The 19,410-nt window shown below is 37.6% G+C and overlaps 1 protein-coding gene and 1 pseudogene across 1 annotated transcript in view; both read left to right on the top strand.

The window, feature by feature from the left end:
* MGAT4D (MGAT4 family member D) overlaps positions 1–19,410 on the top strand; it is a 52,296-nt gene that overhangs the window by 12,858 nt on the left and 20,028 nt on the right. Inside the window, exons 3-8 of the mRNA XM_035023263.1 lie at positions 194–331; positions 5,283–5,416; positions 8,440–8,486; positions 15,087–15,200; positions 17,097–17,172; positions 19,088–19,202. Of these exons, the coding sequence (XP_034879154.1) occupies positions 194–331; positions 5,283–5,416; positions 8,440–8,486; positions 15,087–15,200; positions 17,097–17,172; positions 19,088–19,202 (624 nt within the window). The remainder of the gene's footprint in view (positions 1–193; positions 332–5,282; positions 5,417–8,439; positions 8,487–15,086; positions 15,201–17,096; positions 17,173–19,087; positions 19,203–19,410) is intronic.
* LOC118022584 lies at positions 11,031–11,142 on the top strand (annotated as a pseudogene).

The following is a 19,410-nucleotide window of genomic DNA, read 5'->3' on the forward strand; positions in this document are numbered from 1 at the left end:
TTTTAAAATAAATATGAATCAATAATATTTGAACTATATTTTGTAGCCATATGATTTTAATAGTTCACATTTAATTGTATTTCTCTTATATATTGAACACTAAATCTGTTAATCTCATTATGAAAAATTGTACCAAAGAGAGAAAAATCCCTATGGTCATGCACTTAGCAACCCTCTTTTTTCTCTCTTTCAGCTGAGAAGAAAATGAATACATTGGGTAAGAATGAAACAGCATCTAATACATTTGAAATCCTAAAGTTCTTTTTTCCTCATCTAAGGAAAGTAGACAGAATTTATCCTGATGTAATCATTGGAAAAGAGAAAACAGGTGGTAAGCAAATTTAGAATTAGAAAATCAAATATAGATATTTTGATCTTTGAGGACATGTTTTTAAGTTTTGTTGTTGTTTGTTTGTTTGTTTGTTTGTTTTTTTAAGTAGGCTCCATGCCCAATGTGGGGCTTGAACTGAGAATCCTGAGATCAAGAGTTGCATTCTCTACTGACTGAGCCAGCCAGGAGCCTCTTAAGTTTTTTTGGATGCTTCTCTAATTATTATCATATTGCTTTTAAGTTTTAATATGTAATCCATTAATATAATACTCCGATACATAGACCACCAGCTTATGTGGCATTAATTTGGACTGCCAGAAATTATATGACTTGGCAGAAGAAAATAGTTGAATAGATATGTAGAGATTTGAATTCAAATTCAACTTGAATACAGATGTTTTAAAAGTAGGTTATTATAAGTCACATATACATTTGACTTATATTAAGCATCTGCTAAGTACCTGGCAACTCTTGTCTCCCTTGGTTTTGATCAATTCATTCTTATCTGGTTATCTTCCTATTTCCCCATCTTTTTGGGGACAAAGGTCAGTGTAAAGTGTAAAGCTTTACAGAAGAGGTGATGTTTCAGCTAATCCTTAAATAATGAATTTAACTTCAGCAGGTATTTAAGAAGAGAGAAGGCATTTAAGTTAGGGATTTTAGGGCAAGTCTCCAAATGCTTGCCATTCTCACAGACCTTGTTTATTCTGAGTCACCCCAGGCCAGGGGCAGCCAACTACAGCCCACAGGCCAAAGCTGCTACTTTACAATAAGATTTTGTTGGAGCCTAGTCAGTGCTCATTGTTACTTGTCTGAGGCTGTTCTCATGCTACAGTGACAGAGTTGAGTAGTCGCAACAGAGACTGTATGGCCCGAGAGACAAAAATGTCTATTTACTACCTAGTCCTTCACAGAAATAGCTTCCTGATCTCTGATCTACATGGTTCCTTGGGAATAAGTAGTGTTCCGTAGCACATGCCTCTGCCAAGCCTGCTGAGTTGGGATGGGGGTGCCAGTGGCATTGTTTAACATCTGAGTTCTCACTGTGTTCCATATACTGAGTTGCTGTGCTTTCCTTCCTTCTTTTTTTTTTTTAATGTTTTCTCTCATTGTCTCATTTGACCCTCACAACCCAGTACAGTAGGACCTATGATTATCTCTAATTTACACCTAAGAAAATTGAGGTTTAGGGGCGCCTGGGTGGCTCAGTCGTTAAGCGTCTGCCTTCAGCTCAGGTCATGATCCCAGGGTCCTGGGATCGAGCCCCGCATCAGGCTCCCTGCTCCGCAGGAAGCCTGCTTCTCCCTCTCCCACTCCCCCTGCTTGTGTTCCCTCTCTCCTGTCTCTCTCTCTCTCTCTGTCAAATAAATAAATAAAGTCTTTAAAAAAAAAAAAGAAAATTGAGGTTTAGAGATATTAAGCTACTTCTTGAGATCGCACTTGAGTCTTAAACTGCATCAGATTCCCTCTTAGGAGTATTTTGAATATGGCATGTGTATGTACATAGACGTGCATAATGTGTGTGAATAGATGAGAAGGTGTGTGCTCCCCCAAAGCTATAGGGTAACAGGAGGAGGAGATGAAAGACATAGGAAAAAAAAACCCAGTGTGTAGAAACTATAAAATAGTAGATACCAAGAATCAGCACAGCCTTAAATAAACATCAGCAAAGATAAGCAGAAGCCCATGCCAGAGAGTGAAAGGAAGGAGGGAGAGATGTTTGTAATTGGGAAGAACAACAGAACTCTTTTTGGGGTTTTGAGGTGTTGAGGTAACCCAGTTAGCAGAACTGTGTTAAATCTTTTTTTTTTTCTTTTTTAAAGATTTTATTTATTTATTTGACAGAGAGAGACATAGCAAGAGAGGGAACACAGCAGGGGGAGGGGAAGAGCGAGAAGCAGGCTTCCGGCTGAGCAGGGAGTCTGATGTGGGGCTCGATCCCAGGACCCTGGGATCACAACCTGAGCCGAAGGCAGACGCTTAACGACTGAGCCACCCAGGCACCCTATAGAACTGTGTTAGATCTTGAATAATTTTCTAATTCCCCAACTATTTCCTGATTTCTACCCATGCTGTATATATTGATCCTCCTTTTGAGCCCTTTGGTGGATTTTCATTGGTCCTTGGGAGGACCAGTTTGCCTATAAACCTTCATTACCAGAAGTAATTGAAAAGATTTTTTTTTCCTGGTAACTAAAAGATCATAGCACATAAAACATTTATAAAAGCACTGAAGCCTATAGCAAGGCCTACTGGGGAATCTGTCATCAGTCTTATTTGTTCTATATTCTGAGTATATTTCAAATAATTTCTGCTCTCTACCCTCTATAACTATTCTTTCAGCTTTCATTTCTTGCCCAGTGTATTGAAATAGACTTGTAAATTGACTAGTCAATCCATTCTTCATACTCTCCTCAGAGCTATGTACTAAAATGCATAACATCATGCTCAACTCTTGCTTAAAATCCTTTAGTGGGTCCTCAGTACATATAGGATGAAGCTAGCTCCTTGACATGGTGTATGCACAATAGACTATTTTTCAAATCAATTTTTGCCACTTCCCCTCCTTTCCAGCAACCCCAAAACACTTGCAGTCCCTGTGAATAAGCCAAGTGATTAGCACATGCTGATCACTGCCTGCAATGAACCCACCACCTTCTGTCGACCACAACTAACTTGTCATGTAAGTCCCTTCCCCATTATGACTTTTCAGCTTAACTGACAACTTCTTTGTGCAGTCCTCCATGTTCTCAAGTAACCAGCTTCTACCAGGGGAATAGTGGTGGATAAGACAAGACCCTCATCCTCCTACAGACACGTGAGAAGGCAATTACAGTATATAGGGTAACTAGTGTTGTGACAAGGGAAATATAAGGTGGAGCAAGTAATCCATACTTGGGGAATTAGGGAAGACTTTCTGGACAAAGTGAGATTCACCTGAGTCATGAGGGGTGAACAGAATTGGAATAGACTAAATAGGGAAAAAGCGGGTGATGGATAGTGGAAAAGTAGAGGATGTTCATCCAGGTAAAGAAAAAGAAATAGGAAGGGTCTAACAGCAAGAGGGCCTGGACAAAAAGTGGGGCATGTGTGCACAATTGGGGCTGGAAGTTATTGTCAGTATGACATGGGGCAGAGCCCAAATAATAAAGGGACTTGGCCATTCACTTATTCATCCCAAATTTATTGCCATTATTATGTATTCTAATAACAAATAGAATGATAAGTACTATGTGAGATGAAGTAAGAATATATAGCTGGTACACCCAACCTACTTTAGAAAGTGTAGAATTAGCACAAGGAACCTGAAGAAGAGTATTCTAGGCAAAGAAAGGATGGCATGTGCAAAAGCCTGGAAATGAGAGTGTCCTCTATTTGGTCATTCTGAGAAGCTGAGCGATGTTAAGTGAGACTGGTTTAAAGAGAGGATAGTTGGAACGGAAGAGGAAGGTCGGGACCAGGTCATTAAAGGTCTTGTAAATGTTTGTAAATGTGTTCCTTACCCGAAGGCATTGGGAGTAATTTCGGGAATTGCATTTTAGAGTGGATCCCAAAGTTTGAATAATAAAAAAAAATTAAAAATCCACTCAGAATATAATTTTAAAATAAAAAGTTCAACATGGTAACAACAACAAAAAAAATCACCCAGAAACAAAAACAACAAAACCCAAAGTTTGAAACTTGATTCCTGCCTTACACCATCCATAAAAATCAATTCCAGGTGGACTGTAGATCTAACTATAAAAGGCAAACAAACCATCGAGAAGATATTCAGGAGAATATCTTTATGACTTGAAGATAAGGATTTCTCAACAGGAATCAAAAAAGCACTAACTTTATGTAAAGGAAGAGATGGATAAATTGTACTATATTAAAATTAAGAATTTCTGTTCATCAAGAGGTAAAACATTGAAAAGGGAACCCAGAGTGGGAGATGATACTTGTAATACACATAAATGACAAAGCATTCATATTCAGAATCTATAAAGAGCATTAATAAATAAGAAAAATCCAGAAAACTCAGAGAAATGGGTAAGAACTTAAACAGGGATTTCACAGAAGAATGTCCAAAGACCAATAAACATATGAAAGTATGTTCGAACTCAGTAGTAATCAGGGAAAATTCTTACTGTTCTCACCAAAGTTCAGTAATTTTTTTGTTACATAAATGCTTCTCAGTTTGTTGTATATCCAGGGCCCTGATTGTTTTGACAATTTTTTTCTAGTTTTATTGTTGCTTTTTTAGGGAGAGGATTTTCTGAGTTCCTTACTTAGCCATTCTAAAAGTCCTTATCCCCATCTTGAAGGTGGGGACATTGAGGCTGGAGAGGCTGTGTATCTTGCCCAAGTTCATATGCTCAGGCACTGGTGTTGAGTTTGGGCAGACTTTACTGATATAATTTTAGTTATCTATTTGGATGACATGAGATCCGTTCTCCCAGTGTTCCAGTCAATAGTGGTCAATACAAGTAACTTAGGGGCATGGATTCATTCCATTAAATCACTTGAAAATTACTTCATACATTTTTTTTTTCACAGATGAAAATATTTCATAGTATTTTTCCTGTTTTGGGTTCCAACATTTCCTTAAGAAGAGAAGTAGAGAATCCGCCAATGTGTGACATTTTGTACCCAAGTTAGGTAAAAGCTAAAATAAATGGAGAGTGGTTAGTTTTATCTTTTACTGCACTGAAACCCTCCAACATGAGAACATCTTGGAGTCTACTTAATGCATTTACTAACAATCCACTGCAAATTGGAATTTGCTCAGGCAGAAAATGAACTTTGTGATAAAAATTAAGAGTAGTTTGGATAATTTTTGTAATATAGTTTCGGACATTCTTTATGACCATACGACTAACCCAAACACAGTAATAAGCATAGATATTAATGATAAATTATGTTTTTCTCTGTGGTTTGAAATGATGATTCCATGCTCCTTTGTCTGCAGTCTCTTTCGCACTGGGCATTTCCACTGTTAACAGAGGAAATCAAAGTTACCTGAAGCAAACACTGAATTCTCTTGTCTCCAGGATGACACCTTCAGAAGAGAAGGACTCTGTGGTGATTGTCTCTGTCGCAGATGTACGTATGAAAAATAAGTGGCTCCCCTCATGCCCAACCTGTGGTCTCCAAATACCCTTCTTCCATGGTAATCACTGTATCATTTTGGATGTTTTTTCTTAAATTTAAGAAAGCAATTCATAGATGCCTTTTTGGTTGGCAGACAATGTGTTTAGTACTTGTTTGATACCACTGAGAAGGAACTAAATACGGCAATCTAAAAAGAAAATATAGTGGTTCCATGTGGAGAAATAAGATTGCATTGTTAAATATGTTACTAGGAGCCCTGCATACTACGTAGTACAGAAATTATATTTACAAACAGAACATTAAAATTGAAGCTATAGCAATAAAACCTGCCGGCCCAATAAAAGGTAGGTATATGAATCAAGAGATAATTTGTGTTAACTTAAGTAGCAATAACCACCATGAATATTGAGGGATTCCTTTCTATATCTGAAGGATTGTAGACAATTTTTATATACATTATCTGTAGTCTGCATTACATCCTTGTAAAGTAGGTATAGCTATCCTGATTTTACAGGTGAAGAAACTAGAGCTTATAGAAAGTAAGTAACTTGCCCAGTAATTAATACAGCAGATTCAAATCTATGTCCAATGGCCCCCAAATTTTCTATCTTGCCCTCTAATGCCATGTAAAACTTACATAAAGCACTGTGTAAATATTGACACCATAAAACCTTTTGGAGGGGGAATTTGGCAACTTGTGTTAGATTTAAAATGTGTATATCCTTTGTATCAGAAATCTCAATTCTGGGAAGTTATCCTAAGGAGATAATCAAGCAGGAATTCCAAAATAATAAAAATATGACAGTATGTACAGTAGTTGAGAACACATACTCTGGATCTAGATTGCCAAGGTTCAAATGCCAGCTTCTCCATTTCCTGGCTTGTGAACTTGACAAGTTCCTTCAGTTTTCTATGCTTCACTTTCTTTCTCTGCAAAATAGTGATGATAATATTACCTATGTCATAGGGTTGTTTTGTCAATTACATTAGCTATTATATTTAAAGTATTTAGAATGATGCATGGCATATAGTAAACGTTGAGTAAGTAATTATTTCAAGGATTTTCAATGCTTGATTTCTTTATAAAAGCATAACATTGGAAAACCACCAAAAATGTCTATCAATAAGAGGCTGGTTAAATCCTTGTGTCTACATTGCAATAATCCACAATGCAATTGTAACCATGGAAAAGAGAATGAATATCTGTATTAACTGACATAAAATGATGTCCATATCATATTGTTGAGTGGGAAAAAAGTTGTAAAGCATCACATTTAACATCATATTATCTATGTAAAATGTGATAGACGGAAGGAAGGAGGTAAAAAAGATACAGACAAAACTGTATTAAAAAAAAAAAAAGAAGGGCGCCTGGGTGGCTCAGTTGGTTAGGCGACTGCCTTCGGCTCAGGTCATGATCCTGGAGTCCCGGGATCGAGTCCCATATCGGGCTCCTTGCTTAGCAGGGGGTCTGCTTCTCCCTCTGATCCTCCCCCCTCTCATGTGCTCTCTCTCTCTCATTCTCTCTCTCAAATAAATAGATAAAATCTTAAAAAAAAAAAAAAAAAGAAAATGAACAAACCTTGGAATAATGGTCTCCAAAATATAAATAATGTTATCTCCGGATACTAAGAGTTGGAGGGATCTTTGTTGTCCTTTTTATATTCTTTTTTTTTTTTAAGATTTTATTTATTTATTTGACAGAGAGAGACACAACAAGGGCAGGAACACAAGCAGGGGGAGAGGGAGAGGGAGAAGCAGGCTTCCCGCTGAGCTGGGAGCCTGATGCGGGGCTTGATCCCAGGACCCTGGGATCATGACCTGAGCCGAAGGCAGACACTTAATGACTGAGCCACCCAGGCACCCCTGTCCTTTCTATATTCTTTTCTTTATTTGAATTTTCTATAATAAACATGTCTTTGAATGCAGAAAAAACTCAAAAAACAAAACAAGCAATAGAAGAACTAAGAGGAAAACATAAAAGATTAAACAGTCATTCTCTCCAAGTTTAATTTCTTAATATTGAAAGCATATACATAATCTCCGAAATGTTTTGTTGCATTTCTGTACGTTACATATTATAGTCTTTATTTCTTTGCTGCTGACACAGTGCACATCTGCCTAAAATGTTTAGACCAGTAATAAAATATTAGGGACAAATTTTAAAATGGAATGTAGATTGCTTAAGAAGTATAACTTTAGTACTATATTTAAAATATAAAATATTTCTGTGTAACAAATAGCTGATGATTCAGTTTATGGCTATCTTAAGAACCTTAAGTACTGTCTTAGAGTTAATCTGCATCATGATGGAAATTTTAAAATAAGCAGTCTGTATACATTTCAGAGTACTCAGATTTGACAATAGAACTGTCATTATTCAAAATTTTTCAGAATTTTATATCAGGAATGCTTGGGGCCCTGAGGCAATATTGTGTAAATACTATCACTTTTGTGAAAATAAATAAATAAATAAATAAATAAAACATCTGGGAATATACTACCAAAAGCTACTTACAAATGAATCTGTCATCTAATCTAGCACAGAATTTGATAAAGAGTAGGCACACAAGGTTTGTTGATGGAAGAAAATTTGGGAAGCAAGCTGAGTAATACCATCTGGAAAACTGTGGTCTAATTTTGAAGTACGTTTATTATCCTATAATACTCATAAAATGAAGACATTTTCAAAAAGCGCAGTTCTTAGAAATAAACCATCCCATTTTTAGGACAAAACTGTTTTAGATACATGGGTTTTTGCATACTAATTTTTAAGTGTAAATAATGTGTAGTGATATTTTGTACTGTGACTAAGGAAGAATGAAATCTTTTCAGTATTCAAGTCAGGTCTTTTAGACACATGGGTATTTTAAATTCTTTTATAGAGAGTGGAAAAAAAAATTCTTAGGAAGCAATGACATTCCATACCTAAACTAGAATTATATGTAGCAACCATGTAGTAGCAAAACTATGAGGCATGCCTAATTTCAGTAAAATATTTTTCTCATTTTTAGAGAAATGAAGATTATTTAAAATCTGTCGTTGGCATGATTACAAAAAGGTAAGGACTGTCTGATAAGTTTGAAAATAGCTGTTCTTTCATTTTTCTATTTTATTTTTTCTGCCCAATTATATTACTGTATTAGTGACCATATTCATTCTGATGAGTGAGCTGTATAGAAAGAACTACTTAGAACTGCAGGTAGTTCTGAGCTGTGACAAAGTATAGCTTATAACTTTCCCCAATTTTGTAGGTTGTCTGCCTAATAAAATCCACCTTTTCCATGTTACTATTGTTGTATCTATTCTCCATGAAATCCACTTCCTCTGAGAGAAGCCTACTAGATTATTTCTTAATAATCTAGTTCTTGTGTTCCTTAGTGTATGAAGTCACATTCTCCACTTCTGCTTACAATCTCCTGTTGGATGTAGCCTGGGAGATGCGAGCACATGATGATGAGCCAACACGACGTTATTTTTCAAGCAAGATGCTGTGGAATGGACCCAGCCTTTCAGATCTTTATGTTCAGTGGGTGAAACAACTGCTAAAAAATCACAGCCAGGAAGCTCGTGTTTCATACTGGTATGGGGAGGGCAGTATGAGAACACGTAGAGGGTGAAGTCTTTCACTCTACCTGCAAGATATAAAGAAAGAAATAACTGAGCTGAGTGTAAAGGTGTAAGTAGACACTCTTAAAGCAGATTAAAGGAGAAAGGGAATGCCTGACAAATAGAATTGCTTAAGAAGGCAGAAAGGCCAGAAAGGAGCACACTAGATTTTTGGAAATATGAGTGTATCCTGGAGTATGGACGTTTGAGATTAAGGAAGATGTATCAGTGGGAGTTAAGGCAGGCTGTGATAAGATCCTGAAGAGCCTTGGGTAACATGCTGAGCATTATGCCCTTTATGCTACAGACCAGCCTTGCAAACATGGCCTTCAAGCCGAATCTGGCCAATAGACAGTTTGGCTTCGCCAGCAAAGTGTTTGGTTTTGTTTCCTTACCAAATAGCTCAAGGGGGTGAGGCAAAAGTTATTTTCGTCAAAAGAAATTCTAGCTAATAACTGTAGAATGAATAGAATTAGAAATCACCATTTTGAAACAGCTGGTTCAGGCATGTCCTTCAGTGACATGTGGATGGGGCACTTGATGTGGAAGGCGTACCAGCCAGCACCCAACCAGGAACGCACTTGGTAATTCAGATAGAGGGAATTCAGTACAAAGAACTGGTCAAAAAGTGCTGACAGGGGCTGAGAGAACAAAAGAAAGGAGATGGGAGAAGCACCAAGGGAGGTGGGGTTTGAGGAGCTGACGAGCTGAGCTGATGTTGGCCGCACCTGCTGCAGCGCTGTTGGAACCTGCCCCCCCCCCCCCCCCCCCCCCCGCCCCCAGCAGTGCCGTCTTTGTCAGGGCTGGAGCCTCCGCCCACTCCCCACCTCCTGCTGCTCCATCCTGCTTCTGCTGCTGCAGCCGTCACCCCAGCCCCAAAGGAGGAAGCATAGCGTCCTCTTCACTGCCTTCTCATCTCTTGATGCTGCCTCCCATAGGCAGAACCTCCCCGGAAGCTGGCCAACAAGGGGGCCTGGGGTTGTGGCATGCAGACCCCCTGCCCCTACAGTCCCTGGCGGAGCAGAGTGGGAGAGTGGGGGCTGAGGCCAGAGGGGCAGTCTGCAGGAAGGGCTCAGATGCCCCACCTGAACCTCTGAGCAGTCTCAGCGTTCCTGGAAGTTAGACAGTCGGACGTTTTGTGTCTTCTGTTGTGTAGCCAGTGAAATACACTGTGAAATAACTATAGGGAATTATTGCCCACCACCCTCCAAAATACAACATAACACAGTACAGGACAGAAGAGCCTTTTTTTTTTTGGTTTGTTTTTAGTTCCAGAGGTAGAATTTAGTGATCCATCAGTTGGATATAACATCCAGTGCCCATTACATCACGTGCCCTCCTTCATGCCCATCACCCAGTCACCCCATCTCCGCCATCCACATCCCCCCCAGCAACCCTCAGTTTGTTTCCTAGAGTTAAGTCTTCTGTTTTGTCTCCTTCTCTGTTTTCTTCTTATTTTATTTTTCCCTGCCTTCCCCTCTATTCATATTTTTGTTTCTTAAATTCCACATATGAGTGAAATCATATATTTAAGACAGAACAACCTTTAATCTGATCTAAAGTCCAGTTTAGAGTATACACAGTGAATAGAGGAAGCAATCTGTAGTAACCACTAGGATGTAGGACATTCTATAGGACAGTTGATCCAGTTCTATTCAAAAAGATAGTTGAGGGAAAAAGAGAAAAACTGAAATTACTGGTCTGGATAATAAGTTTAAAAAAAGAAGTAAGAGATAACTGGTTATAATGAGAAGATCTTAAGTGGATACTCATTGGAACACCCCCCGCCTTCACGCGTTAGATACTTGTTAGGATACTGGGCATATTTGAATATCAACTGAATATTATGTGATACTAAGTAACTATTCTTAGTCTTATAAGGTGTGATAATGGCATGTGGTTGTGTAAATAAATGTCCTTTTTTGATTTTGACACTGAAGAACTAAAGGGTGAGAACTGATTATCTAGGATTTGTTTTAAAATACTTCAGCAACACATCGCTTCTCGGCCTTTTGGCTAAGATCAAGTGTAGTATCTGTTCTTATCAGTTTAATATCTGATACGTCCTCTATCCGAGGACAATATATTAAAACACTTCAGCAACAAAAAGGGGGCTGTATGGATGAAACAAGTGTAGTAAAAAAAAAATTAATGGTTGTTGAAATCAAGTGATTTGGGATTCATTGTAGTCCCACTTTTGTGTGTGTGTGTTAATTTTCATAATAAAAATTTAAAGAATTGAATTAGACTATTCTCAACAAGTTTGACCAATGCAGAGAGATGTTAAAACATAGCAGCCTGAGGGAAAACTTATGTTTGGGGAGGTCTGGAGATGGGAGCGCTAGGAGAGGTTTTATATGTGCTCTCATCAAGAGGGAGGAAGCTGATGGACAAGATCTATGGGAGAGAGTTGGATGTAAGGTACACATGGAAGGAGGTTTAGGCAGGACTAAGCTAAGATAAAGTGGAAAAAGATAAGAACGGGTGAAGGAGTAGAAAAAAATAATTAGCTTGAGAAAGGAGGGTGAAATGAAAGCATTCCCTCCTTAAAGGATTTTCTTTTCTCTGTGAAAGGAAGATAGTAGGTTGAGAACAAGGGATTTATTGGCAGTGAACTTGAACTTGAGACAGGTAGGAAGCCTTGAAGTAGATGATGTGTGTGGAGGGAGATAGAACTGGGCAAGATTAACTAAAACACCCTTATATGTCTAGTTTTACCCAAAAAAGATTCCCCAGGAAAAAAAATTGCCTCATACTTGAATCCTTAAAATGTCCTCCTATTCCAGGATACCCTCTCTTGGTTGCTTTATTCTGCATAATAAACTGTTTGCAGAAGACACATTAGCCTGAAATGAGTTAAATCTCTGCTAGTTTGGTGTCCTTATAAGGTAGTCTTCACAGAATCATTTACAAAGAAGGCAGAGATTTACAAACAATTCTTGGGCATATGTTTTGAAATCTTTTGAAGATGACTTTAAAAAAGAATTACAGGGGGTGCCTGGGTGGCTCAGTTGGTTAAGCAACTGCCTTCAGCTCAGGTCATGATCCTGGAGTCCCTGGATCGAGCCCCGCATCGGGCTCCCTGCTCGGCAGGGAGTCTGCTTCTCCCTCTCCCACTCCCCGTTTGTGTTACCTCTCTCGCTGTGTCTTTCTCTGTCAAATAAATAAATAAAATCTAAAAAAAAAAAAAAGAATTACAGTATGTGGTTACTTGTGGAGATCACAAATAAAAAACTACTTGATATATAAAAACACTTATGTTTTGCTATAAAATGTGCAAAGACAATGTCACTAACTAGAATTTTAGTTAGACTTAACGATCATGTGTACCAGAGAACTATGTCAGATGATTCAAAAAGAGATTCTCATGATGATAAAAATGTTAATGTCAACAATATAAGATAAAGAGTTGGAATAAAGTTGTTTTATTTTTTGTGAGAATAGAATAAAACTATAATTTAAAAACAGACATTATAGAATATGAAATTTTAAGTGAGATTGTATCTAAGTTAATGTAGACTCATAACTTTTCATTTCTGTACCTAATATTTTATATATTTAATTTAGCCAAAACCCTTTTGCTAGGTCTTCTCATTGGGGTTAATGAGAGGTTGTTCTATATTTTATTGGTCCTAAACTTTAGACTATATCATAATTGTTACAGGATCCAACTAAGGTTATATATAACCTTATCTGAAACTGTATATAAGTGTGTACTTTTTATAAAACTATATAGCTGTAAAGTTTCCACTTTTTTGTAACTAAGGTAAAATCATTCATTTATAATGGCAACAACGTACAGTTACAGTATTTTCTCTAGTCATTGGCAACTAGCAATTCTGGTATCATTATCTCAAGAACTTTTTATGCTGTCCATAATCTAACAAGCTAGAAAAGATTTAAAGAATCCTAGAAAGGTGTCACCACACAGGATTTCAAAGGTCTTTTTTAAGACAGACTGAATAAAACTGAGCCTGGAATCTTTCTCTTTATTAGTAATGGGAAATTATACCACCAGGATAGAAATTACTTGTAACTTGACTTTTGTTGCTTTGGGACTTTGCGTGAAATTTTCTGGAGGACAGCAAAATCTACTTAGAAGCATCTGTAATCCAGACTTTTTGGTGATTGTATATACTGCAACTTAATGTTATTTTCACTTGCCTCTGCTATTCTAAATTGCTGTATAAAGTTATGCAATTTCACTTTTAAAAATGTAGATGCTATTGCTAATTTTTACCCCAAACCAAATAGAATTCCTCATTCTTTTCTTCCATACCAACATTTTCTACTCCTCAAGGAACATACTAAAATAAGTTTTTAAAAAACCTTTCCATTTGATATACCATAAAATCAGAAGAACCAGTAAGACTTTCCTCCCCGCACTCCCCCATTTACACTCCCACCTAAATAAATAAATAAGTAAGCAAACAAACAAATAACCAGGAACTCTTCCACTGATGCATAGAGCCTGGGAAGAATCAAGTGTCTATAGAAGAATTCTTTCCCTGCAAGGGTATGTATTGCTATTCCATTTTTACAGATGAAGAAACTGAAGGTCGGAGAAAGTAAATGACTTGCTCAAAGTGTGTAAGTGAAGGAAGCAAAATTGGTAGAGACCGTTTTCTGGGTCTAAACCCCACATTCTCTCTAGCACTGCTAGAGGGTAGCTGCTGATACCCATGCTCATGACACATACCTATTATGAAACATTGGAAACCATTTAAAAAGCAAATGAAAGGAGTACAACTGTCTACATTCCAATGTCACAGGGAGGCAACAGGACCATGTATTTTGCTGTCTGTAAGTGAACTGAACAAGAGTTAACAGTGATCAGGCACTGACAGACTTTGAAAGGAACAGTGAGATGATGATATGAGATTTATGTAGTGATTTGTGAACTGAAGAGTCAGAAGCAAGTTTGTACTTTATGGAATTATTTGCAGTTAATACAGTGTGATGACTCAAATTTGAACAGTGTTGTTGAGGGAGACGTGTTATTTAACTAACATGGTAACGGAGAGTCATGCATAATACAATTGTGCAAGGTGAGGACTGCTTATTTTGCACATAATTGAGATTGTGCATATAAAACCCTATCTTGCTTTTTCACCTATTAGCATAAAACATTTTCTTGAGACTTTAACATTTTAATAAGTAATGTAATGCCTAAATTTAAATCCTATTTAAAGTCATATTATTTATCTCTAAAGGAAAACCATTTAAAATGCTCTATCTGGTGTGTCCCATCCTTTACCTTGACGGTACAAGATGTGTATTGCAGCTTTGTGAACAATATTTCATGCATTTTAATGATTTCCTAGTTGGTCTATAAATATTAACTTTTAAAAATAAAGATTCTAAAAAGCATACATAGTCATCCAATGAGTTGTGGACAAGAGTCACACTCAATCCTTGCTTGCTGTGAGGAGTCTATAGTTTTAGCAGTCACGATGCTATTCAATAGGACGCTTTTTTTTTTTTTTTAAGATTTTATTTATTTGACAGAGACACAGCGAGAGAGGGAACACAAGCAGGGGGAGTGGGAGAGGGAGAAGCAGGCTTCCCGCTGAGCAGGGAGCCCGATGCGGGGCTCGATCCCAGGACCCCGGATCATGACGCAAGCCGAAGGCAGGCGCTTTACCGACTGAACCACCCAGCTGCCCCCAGTAGGACTCTTATTAAACTCAAAACTATACACTTTAAAAAATCATCTAATATTCTATGCTAACTCGTTAGTTCCATTATTTTGAATCTTTTAGAGTACATATCTGATTGTAAACATGCAAAAATTTAAAGTGCCTATAATTTTTATGAAAGGAAATTAATTTTATATTGTATATTTTAATTTTTTGTTAGGTTGCTTACTAATTTATAAAAGAAATGCTTTGACTAAAATTTTAGTTTCATAATGTGGACATCATGTAACTACATGTGAAATAATTCAAATAAAAATATTATATAGACATGCATGAGGACATTCTTTTTAAGTATTTGTTATTTTGGTAAATCAAATATTCAGTTGCAAGCTTCCATTTACTTCTCTTTACAGATTCAAAAGGCAACTAAGGTCTGGATCCTTAGAAATCATTTCAATACCTGCCTTTTTTTATCCAAACATATCACATGTCAAGGAGTCAACTGACTACTCAGGAAAGTCAAAGAGGTATGACGGATTACCTGAAATAACTTCATCAGACGTAATGTTGGAACCAGCATCTAAGAGATCCCATTTCAAACACAGCCAGCTCCTGTTAGCTTGCAAGAGCTGATAAAGTGCAGCACTTCTCAGTCTGCATCCAGCGGCATCAAGTTGGTAGCATGAAATCAGCCATGGTAGGAGCATTTACACCATGGAAATGGGCAAAAGCACAAATCGTGGCTCACCCTCACCCCACTCCCCGAAGAGTCAGTTGTTGAACATTTATCACCAGCACACCACTGATTATCTGTGTTCGTATTTTCAGCCAATAATTAGCAAGGGCATAATGAAGGGGAAAAGAAAGCCTGGGGTTATAAATTATTATGTGTACATTCTAGTTCCAGTTTTACTGTTTGCTGTAGGTCATCCTAGACAGGTAATTTGGCCTTTGTCTTAGCTTCCTCTGCTTTCCCGTGTGCATAATATCTACTTTATACATTTAGAAGAGTCATTGTAAGAATAAAATATGACAGTATTTATGAAAGAATTTTGAAAAAAGGTCTGTACATGTATAAAGGATCCCTATTGTTTGATTATAAATGTAGGTATTATAAGAAATGTAATAATTTGGTTCCTCAAAACTTAATAGAGTAAAAGAAATGTCAGAATTCAGAAAAAAGTCGTATCCCAGGAAACTTATTAGCTCTGTTTTGTTTTATGATAATAAATGGTATGTCAGAATCTGGAAATCTCTTAGGGGTTTTCTTTCGCTTTGAATTTAGTCAGTTCTTAGAGTAATAAACCTGGGAGACATTGTAGATCCTGTTTTTCCTTCTGCTCTTTGTATCTCCATCATCATTTCTTCTTTTTAAAAAAATCTCTCTCTGCATCATTCCTCTTGTCCCCTTTCCTCTGCCTTGGACTTAGTTCAGGTCATTCATGATCTGTTTGTTTTCCCTAAGCGTAGCCTAGCCTGGCCTCTCTTCCAATTCATTCTCCATAGTGTAGCCAGAAGAATCCGTTTTCATAGGAGATCAAGTCCAAAGTTTCGCTCATGATCTGGTCCCTGCCCACCTCACCATCATCAGCTTTTCCATCCCCTCTTGGTGCTCTGGATCTAAGGTGGCACGTGCTCTCGTGCGTTTTATGCCTTTGCAATACTGTTCTTCTCACTGAATGCCCGGCCTCCTGATCCACCCATCCTGTCTTATTTTATGTCATCATTACCAGTGTCTCTGTATAGCACTTACCTAATTGTTGTGATTTTATTAATTTTCTGTCTTTTCATACTGGATTATGAAACGCAGAAAGGCAGAACTGCATTGTGTATTGCTCCTTGTACGTTCAGGAACTGGCCTAATACCTAGCTTAGTATTAAATTAGAATAAAGTTTCTTCTTTTATTTGAACAAGACCTAAGACCAGAAAGAATATTAACTTTACTACACAGATAAAAATTTAACCAAACCATAAAATAGATTATGCTTATCCTAGTTTAGTGATGGCCGATATGGTCCACTGAATAAAGATGGGAAACAGTTTGGGTGCCTGAGTGGCTCAGTCGGTTAAGCGACTGCCTTCGGCTCAGGTCATGATCCCAGGGTCCTGGGATCGAGTCCCACATCGGGCTCCCTGCTCTGCGGGGAGCCTGCTTCTCCTTCTCCCACTCCCCCTGCTTGTGTTCCCTCTCTTGCTGTCTCTCTCTCTGTCAAATAAATAAATAAATAAATAAATCTTTAAAAAAAAAAGATGGGAAACATTTTAATATAACTTTTCAGTATAAAATATTCAATTACACTTACTGTAGATAGTACTCTATGTTAGCAAAGTGTAAAAAATTGTTTTTAATTACTGAAGTGTGCTTATAAATAAAAATTATGTAATAATGACAAATATTAACAGATTTTATTATTATCTTTAGTAGGTGCATCAAACAAGTACTGGATTTTTGTTTTTTGATGCTGTATGCCCAACCCAAGGCCATGTATTATTTACAGGTAAGACCGTGGTGTATATATATAAGTGGAAGAATTATGTTCTCCTTCCCTCTTTTGATTCCTTCCTCATTGTATTCCTCCACCTTTGTACTCCGAAAATACTCATTAAAGTTCCAAAAGGAAGTTTAAAGTTGATTTTATATAAGTCTTCTTGCTGGATTTACTATTAACAGAGGAAATTATAGTTACCTGAAGCAAACTGAAAAGTAATTCTCAAATTAGAAAAAAAATAGAAATTATGCTTCCTACATTTCTCTTCTCACAAATTTATTACATTAACATTAAGCAGACATATTTTGAGCACTTATTATATGTCAGACAGTGTGTATGCTTACCACTGGTACCCTACATTGGCTCACCTTGTATGTTCTGCCCAGTTCTACAATGCCTTACCGTAGTTCTGAAATAAATCAATTATATATAGCTTGAATTCCCTGAATTCTGGCATATTGTTAAATAACAGTGTTATGTTTCCCAGCAGTGAGTATACGCCTTACTACATGTGACAATATACAGTTGTAAGAAGAGTTTGCAAGATGTCACTGGAGAAGAGAGAATGTTAGAAAAAGGCCCGAAGTAGGGTCTTCTCTTTTACTGGAAGAAAAAGAAAAATCTCTTTTGATTCCTAGTTAGTGGAATGTAACAGAAACATGAGATCCAGCCAATGTTTTCTTAACCAGTTTGAAACCACGGAGTTCTCTTTTGTGTTCTGGTAATGTGCTTGAGGACTTCCACATTTTTCTGAGTCATTTAGGAGACCCTCTTAGTGGATAGGTGACACGCAATATATATGAGATTAAATAAAAGGAAAATTATAGTTTTCCTTTCCCCCTCTCTTAGGGAGAACTATTCTTAGGTTTACGTGCACCACCATTCTTCCCAGCTAGTGGTGGGTGAGAGTGCCGGTTCCCTCTTGTCATCTCTTGGGCAGCCACCCTCTCTGGCGGGGACATGGTGGCACCTGCCATCTCAAACATAAAGCTAGTTGGCCTTAAATTAGAAACGGAAGTATTTGTAAAGATGAAAATGGATTCAGATAAGCAAAATTTTTTCAATGAGGATTGATTTATTTATTTAAAAAATTTTTTTTAAAGATTTTATTCATGTGAGAGAGAGAACGAGCAGGGGTGGAAGGGTAGAGGGGGAGAGAGAGAGAGAGAAGCAGGCTCCCCGCAGAGCAGGGAACCCAACGTGGGACTCGATCCCAGGACCCTGGGATCATGACCTGACCCAAAGGCAGACGCTTAACCATCTGAGCCACCCTGGTGCCCCGAAATGATCCTTTTTTTAAAAAAAGATTTATTTATTTGAGAGAGAGTGAGAGACAGCACTAGAGAGAGAGAGCGAGCATAAGCAGGGGGAATGGCAGGCAGAGGCAGAAGCAGGCTCCCCACTGAGCAGGGAGCCCAATGTGGGACTCGATCCCAGGACCCTGGGATTATGACCTGACCCAAAGGCAGACGCTTAATCGACTGAGCCACCCAGGTGTCCCTCCGTGAGGATTAGTTTGAGTGTTCCATATTATTATTTAGGGAAAGAAACAGATGATCTCTGGTCTCAGAATCTGAAAGTGAAAACTAACAGTAAATACCCTCAGTGAGGGGCGCCTGGGTGGCTCAGTCGTTAAGCGTCTGCCTTTAGCTCAGGTCATGATCCCAGGGTCCTGGGATCGAGCCCCACGTCGGGCTCTCTGCTCAGTGGCAAGCCGGCTTCTCCACTCTCCCACTCTCTCTGTCAAATAAATAAAATCTTAAAAAAAAAAAAATACCCTCAGCGAATTGAACTAAAAATAAAATTAACCTCATAAAAACATTTTCTTCAGTGTATCCTATTGAAAGTATTTTCAGTTCTCAAGCTAATGCAACTTATTCAGTGGAAGTATCAAAGGTACTCATGACTTTTTGTTTTTTTCCAGCTAGAAGATGATATCATAGCTAAAAAGACGTACTTTACGAAAATCACAGATTTTGTGCATAATATCACTTCAAAAAATTGGTTTTATATTGAGTTTTCAATTCTTGGATTCATAGGTAAGCAATGTATCTATTTTTTAGCACACAATAATCTTAAAAGTTCTTAAGAACTTATCAGTTTGTTAATAAATGGAAAGGAATGGCATGATTTCTATAAAGATACTTTTAATTTAATAATAAGATCAAATTCAAGTATCTGAATTTCAGAAAATGTATTTTTAAACCAATTTTTTCCTAGCTGGACAATATAAATTAGCAGGTTGAT

This window comes from Mirounga leonina, unplaced genomic scaffold (genome assembly GCF_011800145.1).
Source record: "Mirounga leonina isolate KUSES-001 unplaced genomic scaffold, KU_Mleo_1.0 Mir_176, whole genome shotgun sequence".
Classification (NCBI taxonomy): Eukaryota; Metazoa; Chordata; class Mammalia; order Carnivora; family Phocidae; genus Mirounga; species Mirounga leonina.